General features: G+C 36.8%; 1 protein-coding gene across 2 annotated transcripts; it reads left to right on the top strand.

Moving 5' to 3' along the window:
* The first annotated feature begins 10 nt into the window (after positions 1-10).
* On the top strand, positions 11-22,394 carry papolg (poly(A) polymerase gamma). Of its 2 annotated transcripts, XM_008430379.3 has the most exons (24): positions 16-359; positions 3,535-3,693; positions 7,029-7,095; positions 7,177-7,258; positions 9,882-9,991; positions 10,087-10,140; positions 10,264-10,375; positions 10,453-10,542; positions 11,380-11,518; positions 11,606-11,678; positions 13,031-13,151; positions 13,828-13,912; positions 14,192-14,245; positions 15,190-15,309; positions 15,383-15,492; positions 15,889-16,010; positions 16,103-16,260; positions 17,193-17,353; positions 17,616-17,800; positions 17,875-17,958; positions 18,665-18,724; positions 18,795-18,898; positions 18,977-19,077; positions 19,934-22,394. In XM_008430379.3, the coding sequence occupies exons 1-24, from the start codon at positions 343-345 to the stop codon at positions 20,107-20,109; spliced, it is 2,544 nt and encodes an 847-aa protein (XP_008428601.1). In that variant the 5' UTR covers positions 16-342; the 3' UTR covers positions 20,110-22,394. The 2 variants fall into 2 exon arrangements, with proteins under 2 accessions (XP_008428602.1, XP_008428601.1); XM_008430380.3 differs by lacking the exons at positions 11,606-11,678; positions 13,031-13,151; positions 13,828-13,912; ... (10 more) ...; positions 18,977-19,077; positions 19,934-22,394 and having other exon boundaries at positions 11-359; positions 11,380-11,522.
* The last annotated feature ends 244 nt before the right edge of the window (positions 22,395-22,638 follow it).

The following is a 22,638-nucleotide window of genomic DNA, read 5'->3' as shown; positions in this document are numbered from 1 at the left end:
GTGGTGCACGCAGACGTCGGGCAACAAACACCGTTACATTTGTAGTTTGGGATCTAAAAATAACCCACAACAGCACTTAAACGCGTGCTTGGCTCACTACCATTTGTCAAAACTCTGCTTGGGGTTGGAGGATAAATTAGATATGAATGTTCCTGCGGGATTTCGAGCGGATTCGTTAGCTCCCAAGTAGTGATTCCGGTTCAGTGGGAAGGTTTGAACTGTTCTCTGGAAAGTGACCATTGTTGAAATCAGGTCGAGGCTGTTGTCATCCCCACTGGCTGACTTTCTTACTTTCTTTTTTTACGGATTTAAAACAAAAAACAGTGCAAGCTTTTTGGTGTCATGAAAGAAATGTCAAGGTAAGTCATGCATGCGGGACGGTTTGTACTTTCTGAGCGGGTTTTCTGCTCGCGTTCATGAAGAATAGGCTAAAAGCTAATGTTAGCCAGCTGTCACAACAAGGCCTGCAGCCGCCGTTTGCTGCTTAGCTTCTTTGTTGTTTGTAAACTTTTGCAGAAAATGAATACATACACGTTAATGGTTTTTGTTTAGGTAAATGTAAAATATTAATGACTTTAACCGGAAAGAGGGTAATTAGTTAAAGCGCCGCTTCCGTATCGGCCAGCAAAAACTTGCCAACCTGCTAAATTAGCTAATTTGTTAGCTCTTCCAACCTGTTTGTAGCCTCAGCTAGCAGCCTGACTGAGGTTCAGATTTAAACTTTTTGTGTCATTATTTTGTTAAAGCCACACTCAAACTTTTGAAATGTACAAAAATCTAATAGTTTAAGCTTGTTGGTAAAGTAATACTAATTACGCTCATTGCTGTCAGTGAAGAGTTTGGAGTTTTCCCGGCAATAAATCTCAAACTGATCAACTTAAAATGCTAGCAGCTTCCAAACGGGAGACATTCAATAAGTTCTAAATGGAAATATTATGCCAAAACAAACAATAGATTTTCGTTATTACAATTTTTAAGTCAATTGTTATGTAAACTAAAGGAGTTTTGTATCAAAACAAACTATTTCTTTACAAGGTGCATTAAAATGCTTTGTAAATGATGCCAAAATAATGTATGCAGGTTACAATTAAAACAGTTGTCTTTTAAAAATATAAAATTCTGAGTTTATTAGTGTTTTTGAAATCTGAGCTGTTATGTCACAAAAGTGTTCATTAAAAAAATGAGCAAAAAAATTATTCTCAATGTTTCCAGCAAATTATCTATCTCACTGATTATGACAAATTTAAGTTAAAGGCAATTTGAAATATTATATTTTCACAATTTAAAATTGAAGCAAAAACCATCCTGCCATTAAATTAGAAAGTATTTATCTTCAGCCGCAGACATGGCTGAAGAACCCAAACTTTTACAGATGTTTATTGTGTCATGACATTAAATGTTTAATGAATTATGATTGATAAAACGTGGAAAATCCAAATATCGTGAACAGCACATTCTTGTAGTTGTATGTCAAAACAATTCATTTTAAGCATTAAAATGTCTTGCATTACTTCATATTGGGGTGATTTATGTAGAGTAAAAGTAAAGACATTTGCATCATTTTCAAATTTTAACTTCTGGGATGATTAATGTCACTCAATTTACACCGATATTAAAAATAGGGAAAATTAGTTAATTTAGTTGTAATGTTTCTTTATTCATATTTAGGTCAAGTTTGCTACTTTAGATTATTATAGTTTAAATATTATAAAGCGCTTCCGAAAACATTGTGTATAGTTTTTGCCAGAGTAAATTCTGAAAATTAGTATACATATGTATGTTTCTGATACCTCACTTTGCTTGGGCTAGAAAAGTACATGCTCACATCTTTATTCAGCTCATTTTTTTGTATGCATGTTTATTTGTTTGGCACATTTAAGCACTACGGCAATTAAAAAGTTCTCCTCATGATGAAAATATAGTGAAAATACCAAAAGACTGCAGTGGCATAAGTAAGGAAAGCAGGAATTGTTGAACTGCAGACCATAACTACTGTTTCTGTTATAAGTCCAAAAAAAGTTCAAGCATATTGGTTTTTAACCTTGATTTAAAGGAAGTTGGTGTTTCAGCAGTTTTCTGGAAGTTTATTTCAGATTTGTGGAGCATAATATCCAAACGCTGTTTCCATGTTTGGAAATTGGACTTGAACCTGAAGAAGGTTGATACAACAAGAGCAGATCTTTAATGTATTTTAGTGGTAAGCCATTCAGTGATTTATAAACTAACAGCAGTATTTTAAAGTCTATTCTTTGAGCTACAGGGAGCCAGTGTAAAGACTTTAAAACTGGTTGATGTGCTCTAGTTTTAGTAAGTGAGCAGCGGTGTTTTGGGTCTGATTGATTGATTTATTTATTTTTTATTAAGGCAGACCTGTAAGAGCATTGTTACAGCAATCAATGTGATTAAGGATAATCACATGTACGAGTTTCTATAGATCTTGCTGAGGCATTAGTGATTTAATCCTGAAAATGTGATGATAGAAGGCCGACTTTGTAACCGTCTTTATGTGGTTCTGAAGGTTCAAGTCTGAACCTTCAGAACGAAATCTGAAGGTTTGAAAGCTCGAAATCTACACCCATATTTGTAAGTGAGCAGCGGTGTTTTGGGTCTGATTTTTTTTTTTTTTTTTTTTAAGGCAGATCTGTAAGAGCATTGTTACAGCAATCAATGTGATTAACAATAATCACATGTATGAGTTTCTCTAGATCTTGCTGAGGCATTAGTGATTCAATCCTGAAAATGTGATGATAAAGGCCGACTTTGTAACCGTCTTTATGTGGTTCTGAAGGTTCAGGTCTGAACCGAAATCTGAAGGTTTGAAAGCTCGAAATCTACACCCAGATTTTGAGCTTGATCTCTAGTTTCTCATTGTAATTACCGAAGCTGTGATTGTTCCTCTGTAGGTCTAAAATTTATAAATTCACTTCAAATTATTTAGTTCATTAAAAAGTTAAATTCTGCTGCAGGTTGACTGATGGTAACATGTCTATTTCATGTAAACAAAACTAAACATGGCTTAGGACATGGACATGTTTTGTCTTGATCAAGACCAATTTTTACAAATCAAAACTGAAACGTCCAAATAAAGTGGAGAAGATCTCGCATTTAGTAAGATTTTCCCTGTTGGGAAATATCAGTTCTTCACTAAATGTCTCAAAACTCGTCTTTATATAGTAATAATAGTCACTATAATCACTTTTTATTCGAAGGAAAACCTAAAACCATTTCTGAACATTAATTTTCCATCAATTATTGCTTTTCGTTCATATCACCAGGCTGGGAAAACCAACTAAAATCCCTCATTGTTGCTGTTATCTGTTTATTTCTCCCGAGAGGAAAAATCTGTTCGGTACAAATTAAATTTTTATAGACATCTCTTCTAATGGCTGAAATTTGGTCGAATCGTTGCCACGGTGCAAGTGAAGCGTCTCGGAATATCTCCCTCAAATGTTGGTTGAAAATGTCTTAATGTTTTTGTTGTGGAAACGTTATTAAGGAGTAATTTACTGTGTTTTTCCTTTCTCTCTCCCGCAGCGCCATGCCTGGTGGGCAGCAGCCTCAGAAACACTATGGCATCACCTCGGCCATCAGCCTGGCTCCCCCACGAGAAATAGACCATTTGTACACCAAGAAACTCTGTGACGCTATGAAACCTTTCGGTGTCTTTGAGGACGAAGAGGAGCTGAACCACAGGTGAGGTTTTCACTTTAAACCACATTAATCCACACTAACCCTGTCACAATTAATCAATTAGAAGTTGGTTTTCATTCTGATACTTTATTGCAAGGCAATTTTGTTTACAAAGATTTCACAATCCATTTTATTTATGGTTTCGGTTGTGTAGGTTTTTATTTTTGTTCATTGTTTTTGGTTGTTACGTTTAGGCCTGTCAGGATTAAAAGGTTTTGCGATAAATTGTCATAAAAACTATACCGCTAACGATGGTATTGTTATTTTGGACCATTTTCAAGTAATACATTGATAATTGCTTAGTAATGCATGTTTGCTCTCTCAAAAATCAGTAAACTTTAATTTTGTGAAGAATAAATTTTTTTTTAGTAATGCATGTTTGCTCTCTCAAAAATCAGTAAACTTTAATTTTGTGAAGAATAAATTTTTTTTATAGCCAAACTTTTGTTGTGTTTAGAGTTGCTTATGGCTAAATTAGGGTTAGAGTTCAGGTTTTGATATCTTCAATGTTTTTATGTCTTTAATGTTTTTAATTTCTTTTTCTTTTCTCACTGTCTACGTTTTTAATGCCTTTTTAATCTTTTTTTTTATGTAAAAAAGTTTTAAAGGTTTGAGTCCTTGTCAAATGGCGGTTTGACTGAAGAAGTTTTAAATGTTAAAGTTTTTATTTTTACTTTTTCATTTCTTTTTATTTCTCTTTCTCACTGTTTATTCAGTGTCACCTGCTGTTTTCATTTTAATTATGTGAAGCACTTTGAAATGCCTTGCTGCTGAAATGTGCTATACAAATAAAATTTGATTGATTGATTGATTGATTGATTGATTGATTGTACTGAAAAACCAAGTTTGTTGCACACAAACCAGCTTCTAATTTATTAAATACATTTATATTTAATTTATTTATGTAATTTATTTTTTAAGTTGTTCAACTTAGAATATAATCATTTTTAAAAAGTTATTTGGATCTACAATAAAAAAAATTCCCTTTTTTAAAAAGATAAAAAATTGTGATGCTTTATTTGTTTAATTTAATTTTTTTTTTTTCTTGGTCCATGAAAATTTTCGACTTGGTAAAAAGTTTGGACACCCCTGCATTATGATGTCTCTCTAAACAAAATTTTCCTTTAAAAGTATTAACTAGGATGGAAATTATAAAGCTCATTTTTTAAATTTGCAACAGGCTTAGTCGTGTTTAAAATATCTTTGAGTTAAATGTTCTTTACTAAATTAAAAGTTTGTTGATCATAAGAAAGTGAACTTGCATTATTATGTCATCAAATAATTACATGAAAATGGTCTCAAAACAACAATACTATTATTTATTGCAATAATTACCGGGGCATTTTATCGTCTATCGATATTAGTTTTTGTAAAAAAGGAAACATTAAAGAGCCAGCCAAAATCTCATGTTAATAAATGTTTTTGGTTAAATGCTCACTGTTGATTGTCCTTAGCTGTAAGTGTGCACACTTAAAAATGGCAAAGATTTTTCATTTCACAATTTAAGTCTTTTTAAACGATATTAGAAATGCATTAAAAGATGCAAATAAATCATTTCCTTTTTTAAAAACAAAATTAAAACATTTTATACTCTAAATTTCAATACTGTAGCATAAAACTAAAAATATACCACTTGATTTTTGGCTCAAACGTATTTATGTTGATGTCAAATTACATTTAAAGCAGCAGTTGACCAATTTACATCGTCATAACATAAAACAAATATTAAAGCAATAAAAATAAAATACAGAAATATGAAACGGAAAACGAGTTGAATAAAAGTACTCAAATTGACAAAATTTACAAAGGTTTAATTTGACCTCTAATGTAAAATGTACATTTTTTGTGTAAAGTTTTGGTTTATTTCTCTGAATGTTTGTTTTTTTTTCCACCAAATGTCTTTTTTCCTATAGTCTTCATACTCCATTTGACGATTAATCGTTTACTAACTTAGTTGACGATTATTCTAGTAAACGATTAATCGGATTAATCGTTTCATCAGTAGCTACATCACTGCTTATCAACGCATCGTTTGAGTTCTGCTTTGCCTAGAGTCGGGTTGTGAAGGTAACCGGTCCAGGAGGGAAACCCAGATATAAATCTCTCTCTCTCTCTCTCTCTCTCTCTCTCTCTCTCTCTCTCTCTCTCTCTCTCTCTCTCTCTCTCTCTCTCTCTCTCTCTCTCTCTCTCACTCTCTCTTCCGCTCACACCTTGGCGAACCCAAGGTGATTTCAGGTCGGCAGAAATGTAAAGTCTTTCTGCTCCCTGTGTGACCTGCTTGGAAAACCTCCAAAGGGAAACTCCCAGGAGGCTTTGCAGGAGCAGTGGCTCCACTCTGAGTACGGCTGCAGATGACGATTATTTCAGTAATCGAATATTCTGACGATTAATTGATTGATCAGATCTTTTAAAAATTCACATTCTGGAGAATTTTCACTTAATTTAGTCTTTTTTATACAATATTAGTAGTACATTAAAAATGCAAACATTTACTTTTTTATATGAGAAAATTGGGATTTTAATGCAGCAGCGTAGCAGTTTAGTGAATGTTTTATTATTTGTAGCAAATGATGAAGGTAAAATATTTCTAACATTAAAGCTCAGGTTACGTTTTTCATTGTTGGTATTTTTCTACATTTTGAGTGTCTTTGCTCTTCACAGGTGGATAAATTAGGCTGATTTCTGAGTCGGCTTGTCGCAGTAAATCAATTAATCACATGATAAACTAAAACAAACTCAGTAATTTCAATTTCTATAATTTATTGTTTTTCTCTTTTCTCTCTTTCTACCTAAAACTGGTTGATAAAAGTCTTCAGTCTGGTGCTTTTGTCTTAACTAGCCCCCTTTTTTAAAGGATAAATTTGTTTACAGAGATTTTGTAATTAATTTTATGTATTTCGCTTGTTTTGTTTATTTTAGGTATTTAAAATGTCTTCCAGTTCCTGTGTTAAATGTTCATTAAAATTTAAAGTATTGATCTTTGAGAGTGTGTTCTTGCATTATAGTATTTGAAAATTGTCTCAAAACAACAATATTATCATTTATTGCAATAACCTCTGGGGCAGTTTATGGTTTGTTAGCCTCTTTCTGAGTAACATTTCTTTTCTAAACTACATTACTGCTCAGAGTTTAGGGTAAAACCATATTTTTATTTTATTTTTTTACATGAAAATGTTGTCCTACTATACAATGATTTATCTCTGTGTTGCTGCGTGGAGTTGTAACAATTTGCACCCTATTCAATTCACTAAAAATGCTAATTTATTCCCATCTACATGTTTGATAAAATAGCTGACTTTGTAAAAACGCACATGCTGAACTTCTGTTTCCCCTTCCAGACTCGCTGTTCTTGGGAAGTTGAATAACTTGGTTAAAGAATGGATCGCAGAGATCAGTGAATTAAAGGTACGTCTGTCTGTTTCTTGGATGCTGAGGACGCGAACTCTGCCATCGTTTCTCTCACTCATCACCATTTCTGTCCTGCAGAACCTTCCACCGTCTGCTATTAGTTGTGTTGGAGGAAAGATTTTTACATTTGGTTCATACAGACTTGGAGTTCACACAAAAGGTACGTCGTTGTTTCTGCAGCATAGTTAAAGCAAAGTCCTGGGTGCTGCGTTGCTTAGTTCACATTTATCAAACTCGAGGCCCGTGGGCCAAATCTGGCCCGCCGTAGCTGTTTATGTGGCCCTCTAGATTCTAGACTGAACGCTAAATGTGCTTAAATATTATGTAATCAATCAAATAAATGCAGTTTTTATCTGTTTACTGCCAAATTATATCAATCAGTCCCTCCAGTTTCTTGAGAATTATCATGGAAATTTACACAAAATCAATAAATACCTGATACATAATTGGGAGTTTATTACCGATTTTTCTCTAAAATTATTAAAAACTTGTACTAAGCAGCTGCTTCAGCCTTAATTTATGTCAGATTATAATCCATGATCTATACAGAGTAATAAAAGTCACATTTACTGTCATAAATAAGCGAAAATATTTCCACAAGCACTTTGATTTTTATCGCAAAATATCACAAAAAGTATCACAAAATCCTGGATGGACTGACGTAATATTAGATTTTAAGAATTTATTGATATTTTAACAGGTTTCATCAGTACATTCTGGTTCAACCGGCCCTTTAAGTGCCTTAATGATCTTGATTTGGCCCAAAACGTAAATGAGTTTGACACCCCTGCACTCATTCAGTTCACCTTAATTTAAATTCTACTTTATAATTTATATTATATTTGTATCCTGCAGAACTTGAGGAGGCGGTTAATTCTTTGAAATCAAAGTGTTTAAAACACAAGAACTGAAGTTGAACACAATGCTGTCATGTTTTTATGCCATCACAGCAGATATTTTGGCTCGAAAGTCCGACTACAAAATTAAAGCGCTCATCTGGTACCGGTTCTTTTTGGCTTTGCGGTGAAAAGGGGCGGCGCATTCAGCCAGAGTTACAAGCAGGCGTCTGACTCCATTGTGTTTTTAAAAGCTCAGTTTGTCGGCTCATTAGAAACTCTGGCCTGCTTTGTTAGGTTCTTTTGTTCTTGTGTTTTTGTGACGGTGAGGACTGAACCGTTTGTGTCCATCTGCTCAGAAAAACAACACGACCAAAAGGTCAAATATATGCATGCAAAACTCACCTACAGCTCTGGGAAAAAAAATGAAGAGTCCACTGCACTGAGCCCATTGAAAACCACCTGGTTATTCCATCAAATACTGATTTCTGAACTCTTCCTGAGTTAAAACATTAGTTTTGTTGTTTCTAAATGAATATAAACTTGTTTTCTTTACGTTATTGGAGGTTTGAAAGCACTGCATCGTTTTCGTTATCTTGACCAGTTCTCATTTCCTGCCAATACTACATTTTTCTTGGTATTTTAGGAGACATGTTGTCAGTAGTTCATAGAATAAAAGAACGATGTTCATTTTATTCAAACATAGACCTGTAAAAGTAAAACCAGAGAACTGATCATTTTAAGTGGTCTCTTAATTTTTCTACAGCTGTACAATGGAGGAAATAAGTTTATTTTATGCTACTATTGATAGAATTTTAAGAATACTACTGAGGTCTCATTTATAAAACATTGTGTAGGATCTGTACCAACACTTTATGTCCACCAAAATATAAAATATGTCATAAATATTTTTTAAATGCATCATAGTTGAGTTTTTAAGCCAAAGACATTTTTTGTCTTAAAGCTGCAGTATGTGACTTCTATAAAATGAAATATATTTGTTTTACATATTTGATTAATCTGTCTCCATGCCATGGTGAGATATACATTTATTAAATTAATTTATAAGATTTATGAATTTCATAAATATTAATTTATTAATCTTAATTTACTTAAGATAATTGATTTATTTAATATGGTATCAGCTAATCTGTTAAAAATCGAGCTCCTCTGCCTTCTCCCAGTTGTAAGTAGAAACAACCAATCAGAACCAGGAGGCGGGTCTTGGTGCTGCTAATCACACTGCCTCCCTTGCCCTCTGTTTCACTGCAGCTAGCATAGCTTGTTGTGAATGCTAAGGCTAGTTAGCATAGCCACAGATGACAGCGCTGTTTCTCTGACATTAGCACATTTAGCAGCAAGTACCTGGGGTTGATTGACAGCGGTAGGCCCCGCCTCCTGGCTCTTATTGGTTGATTTTGCCGGGACAGATGCTTTTCTTCAGAAGAAATCGATCTTTTAACAGATTATGTCTCATAAAAAACTGTCACAACATGTTGAGTGTTTCAACAAATAAGTAAAAAGTTTTATGTTCTGCAGCTTTAAATCTTTGGATAAATTATTTTTCTGTACGTTTTAGTAGAATATTAATCTAATGTCTTAATGATGATAAACTAATACTGAGAAATGCTTACACTGTTGAGGCAGCGTGTTGGCCAGTGTGTGTCCTCTGATAGCATTTCTTCTTTTTGTTTTCACTTGTTGGAGATTAAAGTCTCTGCTCTTCAATGTCAAAATGTTTTAACTATCGAACTTGATAACATTTAGATTAGATTGCCCTGCGACAGACTGGCGACCTGTCCAGGGTGACCCCGCCTCTCGCCTGCAACGTTGGCTGGAGAGGCACCAGTAACCCCCTCAACCCCACTGAGGCACAAGGGTGTTAAGAAAATTGATAGATGGATGGATGAACATTTAGATGACGTTTATTATTATTATTTGTTGCAGGAGCTGATATTGATGCCTTGTGTGTGGCGCCGCGGCACGTAGAGAGAACCGACTTTTTCCAGTCTTTCTTTGAGAAATTGAAACAGCATGAAGAGATCAAGGACCTCAGGGTCAGTATTTAATTAAACAACCTGCGTTTGTTTTTAAAGTGAAGGTTTTTTTCAGCTTTTTTGTTATGTTTTTATCCGTTTCTCTTCTCCTCCAGGCTGTTGAAGACGCTTTTGTACCTGTGATAAAATTCAAATTTGATGGGATTGAGGTGAGCCGTAAAATCACAGCCACACAGTTGCCTTTTTATTTTTAAATATTTGTATCATTTTTACAGTAGTATCACATAATATCACGGTGAAACTCAAGAGTCCAAATGGGTTCTTGTTTGCAGATTGACCTGCTTTTTGCCAGATTGGCCTTACAGTCCATTCCAGACAACCTGGACCTGCGGGGCGACTCCATCCTGAAGAACTTGGACATTCGGTGCATCCGAAGCCTCAACGGTACGCGGCGCGGCTCGGATCACGTTCAGACGGAGTCCTGCTGCTCTGAGTTTATTAATTAGACTTTATTGTTGCAGGTTGTCGAGTAACGGATGAAATTTTATACCTGGTGCCAAACAAAGAGAACTTCAGGTTGACATTGAGAGCCATCAAACTCTGGGCGAAACGTAAGTAAATCCACACCTGATCAAATGTTTAAGGCAAATTCAGAGCTGGGTAATAACCAGTTACTTTTGAAATAAATTTACTTGTAGGAGTATTTTTATTATGCTATACTTTTTACTTTTGCTTGAGGGATTTTATTTTGAAGTATTTCTTCTCTTACTTGAGTAAAATTTGTGGATTTTCTACCCACTGAATGAAAAACATGTTTTAACCAGAAGTTCACCAAAGACTTAGACCTGCAGTTTTTGTTTTATAAGTTTTATATTGAAAGAAACTGATTAGGAAATTTTTTTTCTTTTGCTTGATTTTATTATTTTTGTTACTTATATGAATTATTATCATTTTGGTCCTAAAAATACCAAAATTTGCACTTTATTTTATATTTTGATCCATCTGATGACGTAATTCTAAAATATTAAACGATTATAATAATAAATAATTTATAATCTATTTATAAATGATAAATAATTTATGATGATCTTATGATTATCATAAATTAATCATCAAATATGGTCATTTGATTGATTTTTAATATCAAATGATCATTTAATCGTCACTCAAATGCTTGTGTACTCAAAAGTAGTTTACTACTCAAGTACTTAAACTCAAGTACTTCTGTAGTGAAGCACTTCTGTACTTGAGTATTCAAGAACTGAGTAGACTACTTTCACATTGTCTACTTAAGTACTCAAATGATCGAGTAGTACTGAAGTACTCAGACTCAAGTAATGAGTAAAATACTTTTTTACCTTTGCTAGAGTAACAGTATGTTGAAGTAGTGATGCTCAGTTTTTGGGATATTTACGACCAAGCGTTTCTTGCGCTCTTCGTGTTTGCAGGTCGAGGGATCTACTCCAACATCCTGGGTTTTCTGGGTGGAGTTTCGTGGGCCATGCTGGTGGCCAGGACCTGCCAGCTCTACCCCAACGCCGTAGCCGCCACACTCGTCCACAAGTTCTTCCTGGTTTTCTCAAAATGGTGAGTTCAGAGGTTCGTCATACCTTTGGTTAACTTCAGTTCTCCAGCATTTATTTACTGTGTTTTTGTCATTTCTCCCCCCTGCAGGGAATGGCCGAATCCTGTGCTACTGAAACAACCTGAGGACAGTAATCTCAATTTACCTGTTTGGGACCCCAGAGTGAGTATGAGCGGCGGTTTGTTTCTGGATGGGTTTAAGGAGAAGCTCCTGCTGTGAGCATTTCATTCTGCTAGGAAAACGCAGCTTTAGCCATTCAATAAAAAGAACTGCAGAAAAGACTCTGAAATAACTGATTTATTTCAGTGCAAGAGGTGAAACTTGGTATAAAGATTCATTACATGCAGAGTGATGTATTACAAGCTTTTATTCCTGTAGCGTTTTATAAATGGTGACAAACAAAACATTCACGTTCTCTGGAAAATTTTATACGAACTCTTTTTATCATTTTGAAGAGTAATTTATGTAGAAACCGGCTGTTTCAGAGTGCTGCAGCCAAGAATTGTGATGGAAAGTTGAGTGGAAGGAAAAGCTGTGGTAGGAAAAGTGCACAAGTAACAGATATAGCTGCAAAAATCAGGAAGAATAGTTTTTGCGATTCACTGCAGCTTCAATGTACAGATGTATCCAGAATGTATTTTTATTAGTGTTGTATAATTATTATTATTAATTTATTTTTTTAGAAATTCAGGTTTAGGGGTTTATTCACTGAAACTTTTATCACTCTGTGTAATAAATCCATTTTAATTTTTACCTTTTTAATTGAATTATCATGATAAAAGCTGTTCTTTATTTGGCCCAGTTAGATTTTTATTACTTGTATCCAATAGATTTCTACACCAGGGGGCGCTGCAGCATATTTTATCTCTCAACCAGGCTGTGAGCTGGTACTTCTGTTAAATAAAATAAATGTTTATTTGCTCATAAATCATTCTGCTACCAAAATAAACTCACTTTTTCAAACTTTTGTGTAAAGTTTTGTGTTCCTTCGGTAATAAATGCGTTTGAATAATTTGTCTGTCTTATTTTAATTTAGTCCAAATAAATGAAAAGTCATGGAAAACATTTCTAAAATATGCAGAATCTTTTTTGGGAGATGAAGAAACTAAAGAAGGGAACTAAATCGTAATACTTTCTTTTTGTTGTTGTTGTAATGTTTAAATAAACAATAAATATCCAATTGTAGTTCTGACCTGTAAATGACATTATTTTCATACTTAATGATTATTTACTCCATATTTGTTTATTTTTTTCTTATATTTAAATGGCTTTTATGAATACAATTAATCTATTAACAGACATTTTAAAGCATCACATAGTTTATTATAAGAGCTCTCACTCGGTTCTATTGTGGCGTTAAAGTTTATAAAGTTGTTTTCTAATTTCTGCACATGAAGGAGGACATGCAGCAGAAACATGGAAGTTATTTTGTCCGGCAGCGTGGGTGTGTTTGTGTTCTCATAAGTAGAGAATCCAACTCTTGTTCCTCTTTTTTTTTCTTTTTTTTTTTTAAGGTGAACCCGTCTGACAGATACCACCTGATGCCCATCATCACGCCCGCGTACCCCCAGCAGAACTCCACCTACAACGTTTCCACGTCAACGCGCACCATCATGACGGAGGAGTTCAAACACGGTAACGCTGCTTTGTTTTCCCGGAGACATTGAATGTGTCGCAACTCCAATCCTCCAGAGCCAGACGTGAGTTTAATGTAAACCAGTGGTCCCCAAACTACGGCCCGCCTCCACATTTGGTCCGGCCATATATTTATATATTGTATTTTCCGGTTTATATGTGGATTTTTCTTCTGCCACTGCCACTGTAAACTGTGGGTGTTTTGTTTTGCATGGCGCATTGCTGCCATCTGTTGGACTTTTAGGGAACTGCTTGACTTTTATGTTATTTAATCAGTACGGTTGTTTGCTTGCGGTAGAGCAGATGAACACGTGTTTGTTATGAACGCCGTATTCGAGGTCGAATTCTTCGAAGCAATGCCTGTAAGTAGCAGCTTATACTTTATGTTAACATATGAGGAATTCATATGTTAAAGTTACTTTCCCTCAATGGAATATATACTAGACAGTCCCAGTGACCGTTTCACTAACGGTTTTTGTCCATGTGCTTTCTGGGCATAAATCAATCGAGTAACGCGTTCTTAGGCCTGATATGACAAGCTTTTCCACCAGGTGTTTGCTAATTGTTGCTGCCGCTAGTCTGTAGGAGCTGAGTGAGTGTTTGGCTCTCGAGGATCGGACTCGGAGACTCGTCCTCTGATTTGACCTTCAGTCACTCGTCTGTTTGTCCTGAACAGGTCTCAGCGTCACAGACGAGATTCTGCAAGGCAAAGCAGAATGGCCGAAGCTCTTTGAACCACCCAACTTTTTCCAAAAGTACAAGTACGTCTTTGTTGTTTGTTTTTGTTCAGATGTATCTTACACAACCAGAGCTGCCTCCAACGCTCGAGGATGAGGTTTCCTTTACCCTGAAATATTCAAATGCAATGGAAAAACTTTGTTTCAACCACAGAATAAAATGTAGACGGCCTACATAACGGGTCAAATCTGGTTCATGAGGCTTAACTCTTTATTAGTTTGACAGATATTTAAGGGAATTCCTCAGATCACTGATGACTCAAAATGTTTTAAGGTTTCTCTAAACATGTTCTGTCCCGACAGGCATTACATTGTTCTTACTGCCAGTGCATCCACAGAGGAAAACCACTTAGAATGGTAAGTGTTACTGGTGATCCTCATTTCTACTCTCTGAGCTCAACAGAAACAAAATGTTTCACTCAGTCGTCTGGTTTAACAGAAAATCATCCAACTTTCAGTAAAAACATGCGTTGCTAGGAAATGTGCGTTAAAAAATTTAAAGATTTTTGTTTCAAGTCTTGATGTACAGCTCTGGAAAAAATGGAGCCGTCTGCTCTGAACCCCATTAAAACCTCTTGGTTTTTTCACCAAGTGCTGATTTGAGTTAAAACTTTATTATTGTTGCTTCTAAATGAATATAAACTTGATTTCTTTGCTTTATCTAGATCTTAAAGCTCTGCATGTTTTTCGTTATTTTGCCCATTTCTCATTTTCTGCTAATAAATACAAAATTCTTGCTTTTTGTATTTATTTATTTGACTTTCAGAGACATGTTTTCAGTAGTTCATAGAACAACTACTGACAACTGATTTTACTCAAAAAGTAAAATCAGATGAACTGATCGTTTTAAGTGGTCTTTTAGTTTTTTCCAGAGCTGTATGTGCATCCGTCTGGGCTTTGATTAGGCCATTGCAACACCTATTTTTGCAGATGTTTTGTTTCCATTTTTCAAACCTAGAATCAGCTGTTGGGGTTCATTGTTAGCATAAAGTAGAGGTGGGAGATAAATTGATTTTATTGATTTAATTGAATTTTCTATTTTGTTTTTTCTTTTTAGATTTAATTATTGGAAAATCAGTTTTTTATTATTATTGCTTCTCTATTTCACCGTAGAGCTACCACCATATTTTCTTTTTATTTTGACTATTCAATCAGGTCAGAAGGGAAGGTTGAAATAACACCAATTTTTAAAAATGTTTTCTGACATTTGTAATTTCTTTTTGAAGAAAATAAAATCTGATTTTATTTGTAAGCCATATCGTCCAGCGTTGAATCTCACTTTGCTTCAACGCTTCTCCCAGGATCGGCCTCGTAGAGTCGAAGATCCGCGTTCTGGTGGGGAACCTGGAGAGGAACGAGTACATCATGCTGGCTCACGTCAACCCGCAGTCCTTCCCCGGCTCCAAAGACAACCGCAACGAGTGAGTCCCCGCGCTAACGAGGAGTCCAGGTCGGGCCCTGAAAACCGTTAAAATGGGTGTTTTTCTGCCGCAGAAACGACTTTGTCTCCATGTGGTTTATTGGGATCATCTTCAAGAAGGTGGAGAACGCAGAGAGCGTGAACATCGACCTCACGTTTGACATCCAGTCCTTCACAGACACGGGTACGGCCTCCAGACGCTAACGTAGCTTAGCATAGATCTGTGGCTTACGTACAGAGTCCCCAAAAATTGTACTTGAGTAAAAGTAGCACAACTTCAACATGTTTTTACTCAAGTAAAACTAAAAAGTAGTAAAAAGGTATTTGGTAAAATGTTTACTCAAGTGTTGATCACCTGATCAAATTATCAATCATTTAATGTTTAAATGTTACGTCATCAGATGGACCAAAATATAAAGTTTAAGTGGAGAATTTTTTATTTTATTTTAAGGACTAAAATGACAATAACTCATAAAGTAACAAAATCCGGCAAATTTTTACTTTTTTAAAATCGGTTTCTTTCAATAAAAAACTTTATCAAAAGGTTCCTCCATCGCTAATTACATGCGTTTCCCTGCAGTGTACAGACAAGCTAATAACATCAACATGCTGAAAGACGGGATGAAAATCGAGGCGACGCACGTGAAGAAGAAACAGCTCCATCAGTACCTCCCCCCCGAACTGGTGCAGAAGAAGAAAAGGGTTTGTTGTTTTGCGTTTTTTCTTGTTGTTAGTACTTGTTTTGTGTTTTCTGTTTCTCGTTTCGTTTATTCTTTCGTTCTTCTCCTCCGCAGAGCATAGCGGAGGTGAACCGAAGCTCGAACGGTGGAAGTTCGAAGCGGATCTCCCTGGACAGCAGCCACCTGGACAGCTCCAGAGACACCGACTCAGGGACGCCCTTCAGCTCCCCGAGCAGCAAACCCCTCAAACCCTCGTCGGACACCGACGAAGGGTGCACTTACTTTTTAAACGCTTCGTTCTGTTCCTCCTGGAAGTCGATGACGCACCTGTTGATGCAAATTCACTCATTATTCGCAAGTTAAATCAACTAAATCTGACCAGTCTCCTTAAGATTTCTTCCTCTTCTTCGTCTTCGTCGTCTTCTTCTTCTTCCTCCTGCTCCTCTTCGTCTTCTTCTCCTTCTTCGTCTTTGTTTAACTGCAGCTTTTATCCACAAATCTGTTACCACCAGAACTTAAGAGTAGCAACACTTCAACTTATTTTTACTCGAAGGTAAAAAGTAGCCGTACAAGAAATTACTCAAGAGTAAAAAAGAATTTGATAAAAAGTTTACTCAAGTACTAACTGATCAAATTATCATTTAGTATTTAAAGATTACATCATCAGATGGACCAAAATATGAAGTTAAGTGGAAATTTTGGTATTTTAAGGATGAAAATGACAATTATTCATATAAGTAACAAAAATTAACTTTTTTTTTCCCCCAATCAGTTTCATTCAATAAAAAACTTTGAAACTTTAACAAACTGCAGGTGTGTATTTGAGTCCGGTGGATTTCTGGTTAAAACATGTTTGTTTTTTACTCAGTGGGCAGAAAATCCAGAAATTTTACTCGAGAGTAAAAATACTCCTCAAAGGACTTTTTTTTTTCTTCAAAAAAGTTATTCAAGTAAATGTAACAGAGCAAATGTAACTAGTTACTACCCATGTATTTCAGTGTTTTTGTCAAACCATGTTAGGGCAAAAATAAACTTAAAGTAATGAAAATTCAACTTTTAGAAGGTGCAGCAATAAACAAAACAAATCGACATCCTGGAGGACTGGTTGTTTTTGTTTTTACATCTCGTAAAAGATCCATCCATCCTTTCTTTGTTCCTCATTTCCAAAAATCTGGTGTTGACTTTGTCCCCTCCCTGTCCGCAGAGCGAGTCCACCAAAGCAGATTTTCCTGGAGACGTCTCCAGCGCCGAGTGCAGCCGCCGCCTCGCCTCAAACGAGCGCCACCGCTGCAGCAGCAGCCGTGTCATCGAGCGCAGCAGCAGCGGCGGAGCAGCCGGCGGCATCAGCTGCAGCTGCAGAACAAGGTGAGTTCATCTGATTTTGGTTTGATCGACATCAGAGCATCAGCAGCTTATCTGAGCAACCGACATGTCCAGTTGGACCTGAATGCATCACAACTTCTCACAATTCATCTATCCTTCCTTCTTTCTCTCCTTCCCTCCTTTCCTCCCTCCCTGGTGTCTCAGGTTTGCTCTCTGCACCATTTCCTGTGTTCAGTTCATCTTCTGTATAACTGATATATCCCAGTGGACCCTGAACACATCGCTCCCTCTCCTCTCCATGCAGACGCCGCTCGCTGCTCGCCGCCCGCCGGATCGTCCATCAGCGGCGCCCTGAGTGACGCGGTGAAGCCCAGCAGCCCTAAGGAGGAGTCCAATGGCCTGGAGGAGCCACCCCCCGCCCCCGCCGCCACCAAGAGGCCGCACTCGCCCACGCAGGACGACTTCGCCAAGAGGCACAAGGAGTCGGACGTGAGTCTTCGGTTCTGATCCGGTTCAGCGTTCTGTTGCAGGTGAAGCTAACTGGTTCCTGTGTTTGGCTGCAGGCGGCACCCAGCGACGACTCGACATTCAAGGAGCCGTACCCGCCGTCGTCGGACTGCAGCCCTCACGGCGAGGCACCCGGCACCGTGAGTCGTCCTCCATTTTGTTTTCTGCTGCAGCTTCGATGGTCTGGATTTTAATTTATGGTTGGAAAAGTTTGGAAAGAAGGAAGGCCTGGAATTCAAGGCTTGATTTTTATTTCTTACGGCCTTTTCCTCCAAACAAAAACACTTCTACACTTCCTCCATCCTTCTTGTCTTCCTCCATCCTTCTTGTCTTCCTCCATCCTTCCATTCTTATATCATTTTGCTACTCTTCTCCTTCTCTCCTTTCTTCCTTTCTTTTTCTTACTTTCTCTTTCCTAATTTCTTTTCTATCTTTCTAAATTCCCTCTATCCTTTCTTCATTCCTTTGTCTTTTCTTTCTTCCTTCCCTCCATGTCTTTCCTCCTTCCTTTTCTTCTTTCCTCCTTCCTTTTCTTCTTTCCTCCATCTTTCCTTCTTTTATATCCTTTCTTTCCGTCCTTCCCTCATTTGATTCTTCCCTTCCTTTCTTCCCTTTTCTCCTCTCTTCCTTCCTTCCAGAAACTCATCTGCTCGTCGTTTTCGTTGAATCTCTGTCATTGATAAATTATCTGAAGTAAATTTACGGTGAATTTGAACTTTGAACTGATCGTTTTTCTGCCGTTTCCAGATAAAAATCTCGATGTTTTGGTTTCAATCTGCCGTCGGATCTTTTAGTCGTGTTGATGAACAGAACGTTGTTTCTTCTTCTTCTTCTTTTCTCCGCTAGCCGCCTCACTCTGGATCAAAGGCCAAATCCATTCCAACCATCGATACCTCGAGAACGCAGGTATTTAACTCGGTTTCATTAAACGTTTTGGTTCATTTCATCTTTTAAACGTTCCTGTTCCCGTTCTCAGAGACTTCCCAGCATGGAGCTGCCTGACGCCTCGTCGCCGCTGCCGGCCAGCAACAGCTGCCGCGTCGTGAAGAACTCCATCAAACTCGCGCTCAACCGTCACAAGTAACAGATTTAACCCGTTTTCTGAACGTTTCTGGTTTCCTGGGCGACGCCGCTGAGGTTTTGTCTGTGTCCGAGCAGCGTCACGCCGCCCAAGCCGCCGCTGTTTGACGGAACGCTGAACCCAGACGCTCCGGCCGCCAGCGAGGAGAAGGGCATGTCCATTCCCGTCATCGGATCAAGTGAGTCCAACTCTCATCAGTACAGGAAATGTAAACAAAGAGCTTCAGAATATGAAAAACGCAAATTATTCCCAAGTACTTTTGTCTAGTTTCTAGTGCAAATATCTTAGTGCACTTTAAATAAGACACAAAAAGTAACTTAAAATAAATGTTTCAGTTAAATATATAAGAGCTTGTTCCAAGTAAATAATTCCCAAAAAAATTACTTCCCCCTTAAGTTACAGAATTTTATACACAAACGTTTTTGTTTAAATATAAAAGGATATAATTTGATGCACTTTGGAACCTTATAGAACAGTTTTCAATAGATATTTTAAACAGAATCTTTAAACCTTTTAAATAGAAAAATTGGTTTTGGAATTAAAAATTGTTGGAATCAAAAATGGTTTCTGAATCAAATCGTTTCTGTTTGGAAAATTGTTTTTGAATTGAAATTTGTTTTGGTTAAAATACGTTCAAATCAGTATTTTATCTGAATCCAAAAATGTTTCTGAATTAAAAGTTGTTTGAAGAATTTTGATTTGAAAATTTTTTCAAATTTTTTGAGTCAGACTTTTTCCAAGTCAGAAATATTCCTGAATCCTAAATTTTCTGGCTCAAAAATGGTTTCAAAGTGCAAAATGTTTCTGAATTGAAAATTGTTTGATTTAGAAACAAAACTATTTTCAAAAATGTTTCTCAATCTGAAATCTTCTGAGTTAAAAATTGTTTGTGATTCAAATTTTTTCCAAATCAAAAATGTTTCTAAATCAAATCGTGACCCTAAAAATTTGAACTGAGCTGCTACCTTTGATAATATTTGATATATTTGTTGAATATCTATTTTAGTATCTTTCAAATGTTCTTTCCTCGGTAGAACATGCGGCCCCTAAGCACACAGCGCCCCCTGTTGGCAGCTCCATCCCCACGCTGGTCAGTCGAGTCGCCGACCCCCTGAACGGCGCAACCTCTAAACGACCCCACTCCCCGTCGTTGGAGGAGCAGGCGAAGCGGCTGAAGGAAACAGAGAAGGCCCGGATTCACATAGCCTGAACGGGCCGCACCAGAACCGCGCCGCAGTGGGCGGAGCCTCCACAGTCGAGCCAAACGGCGACATTTTGGATCATCTTCAGGTCGGTCTGTGCGAACCGTGACGCAGCAGGACGGAAGCGTCGGCGCAGACGTTTCGGGTTTTCTTCCGGCGCCGACCCGCTCAGAGACACGAGAACTACAGCAGCAGTTTTTTACTCCGTCTCCTCTTCCTTTTCCATCTGTGTTTCACAAACATAGCCCTGGGAGATGAGCTGTTCTTTATGTCAGATTCCTTTGTTTCCTTCCTTCTTTCTTTCTTTTTCAGATGACGTTTTAATAATAATAATTATTATAATAATAATAATAAAAAATAGGCGCTTCTTCTTATTCACTCTGCTGGAGAGAGAGAGAGCTCATGTTTGGTCATTCTCCCACATTTCCTTCACATCCGTACTGTAAATGTTGATGTACATAACTTTTTGTCTTTAAAAAAAAAAAAACACACACAAAAACAAAAGATCATCAAGTCTTTTGATTATTCTATTGTAGTTTTATCTAAAAAGAAAAAGTTTAAAAAATTTATTTTTGTTTTGTTTTTGTTTGTTTCTTTGTCGCTTGTACCAACAAACCGTCTCCATCCCTGGAATGTTTCCTTTTTCTTTTTTTTTTATAGCCGCTGTACGAGTTCGATAAGAGCAAACAGAAGCAGCCTTTACGACAGGAATGGAAATGTTTTGTTGTTTTTTTGTTTTGTTGTTTTATCTTTGTCACATCACAGAGCGATCAGCCACAACGCTGCGCACCGTGTCTCTGTCTCGTGTTTCGGTGAGTTCTCCGCATAAAGATCAGCAGGTAAGCGCTACCAGAATGTGTTTAGTACCAGTTTGGCATTTTTCCACCTGACTGGCAGAAAGTCAGGAGAATATGGATCCACCGCGTCCGTACCGTTACGACGGAGAGTTGGGGCCGCGCTAAGAAAACTAAATAATAAAATGACAAGAATAAAGTCGCGAAAATGAGAGAATAAACTGGTAGTCATTAGGGGAATAGCAATATTGCAGGAACTAGTTATAAAGTAAATCTATTACTTTATAACTGAAGTAATAATATTATGAGAAGAAAGTCAAAATACTCTGAGAATAAAGCCTCAGTACTATTCTGGTAATATTACAACTTTATTCTTACTATTCTCAAAATGTTGACTTTATTTTCATATTGTTTTGGGTTTTTTCCTGTTTAATTTTGACTTTATTCTCTTAATGAGTTTATTCTGGTAATATTACAACTTTATTCTGACTTTTCTTGAAATGTTGACTTTATTTTCATATTATTTTGGTTTTATTCTGGAATAATTTCAACTTGTGATATTACGACTTTATTCTCTTATTACTTTGTTCTTGTATAATTTTGGCTTTATTTTCTTGGTACATTCTCGTAATATTACAACTTTATTTTTGTAATTTTATTCTTTTATTTTGTCATTTTTCATCGCGTGGCCCTAATACTCCGTCGTGATTCTGTTTCTCTCCAACCTCTGACTGTAGAGACTCTTTCGGATCAAACCGAACCTCGTTTTGGTGATTTTTCTTTTTCTTTCTTTTTTTTTGTAGTTTAAGAAAATCTTTATTTTTGTTTTTGTGTTGATGAGTTTTGTTTTGGATGACTGGCTGGCTGTGTGCAAGCGCTTAGCGATGGCTGCGTTGACGTGTAAGAGAGAATATTCCCTTTGTTTCGGGTGCTAACCCTCTGCGCCTCCTGTGGAGGTTCTTAGAAGGCATCTTGTGGGTCCACAGGTTGAGTGGGGTGTCAGTGGGAGTGGGTGGGGTGTCCAGAGATGCGTCCACTCCCCCCCACCCTGACCCGTCCTGTAGACGCTGAGTGGCTTTGTGTTTGATGTACGTGTCGAGTGATGCTACTACTGACGCTCTTTCTTCATTAATGCTTCTTTTTTTTTTCCAGAATCAGTTTCCCAAACTAAAATGTACAGAGGGCCGTTTTTTTTTTTCTTTTTGCCAAAAAGGCATCTTTTGTCATTATTGGGGGTTTTCTTATCACATTATTTATATATGCATATTTGTACCATGTGATCTTTTTTGTTTTAATAGCATTCATAGCAGCTAGCTCTTTTTTTTTTTTGAATATCTGCACCACTCTGTTTCAGACGACTCATTTCTGCTGTTCAGAAACATTTAACACAAGTCATTTAGATGTTTGTTTCTAAAACGTATTGAAAGGGTATTTTTGTATGTGTTTACCACTTCCTTTAAATGAATCATACATCCATTAAACCCCTTAAAAAAATAAAACTGTCTGCCTTTATTCATTCATTTATTTTCTTTTGATGTGTTCCAATATTCACCCTGAAGAGAGAATGCATGTTGAAGTATCTTCAGAGTCGCCATGGGAACGAAGGATCTCCAGTAGCAGTCGGATTCGCAGTGATTCTGAAGAGGACTCTGACTGAGGACTGTTGCTTCGACACTCATGACATGCTAACCGCTCAATAGCCGTTAAACAGATGATTTCCAGTCATGTTATTTTCAGTTGAGA

The sequence above is a fragment of the Poecilia reticulata genome, chromosome 15 (genome assembly GCF_904066995.2).
Source record: "Poecilia reticulata chromosome 15, P_reticulata-male-v2, whole genome shotgun sequence".
NCBI lineage: Eukaryota > Metazoa > Chordata > Actinopteri > Cyprinodontiformes > Poeciliidae > Poecilia > Poecilia reticulata.
Note: the sequence above shows the minus strand (reverse complement) of the source record. Positions and strands in the feature narration are given on the sequence as shown.

What these genes read in the sequence shown, in the direction of transcription:
- papolg (XM_008430379.3), top strand. An exon ending in GTGCATCCGAAGCCTCAACG is followed by an intron (nt 10,376 to 10,452) that starts GTACGCGGCGCG and finishes TTATTGTTGCAG; the next exon opens with GTTGTCGAGTAACGGATGAA. An exon ending in AGAGGCACAAGGAGTCGGAC is followed by an intron (nt 17,801 to 17,874) that starts GTGAGTCTTCGG and finishes GTTTGGCTGCAG; the next exon opens with GCGGCACCCAGCGACGACTC.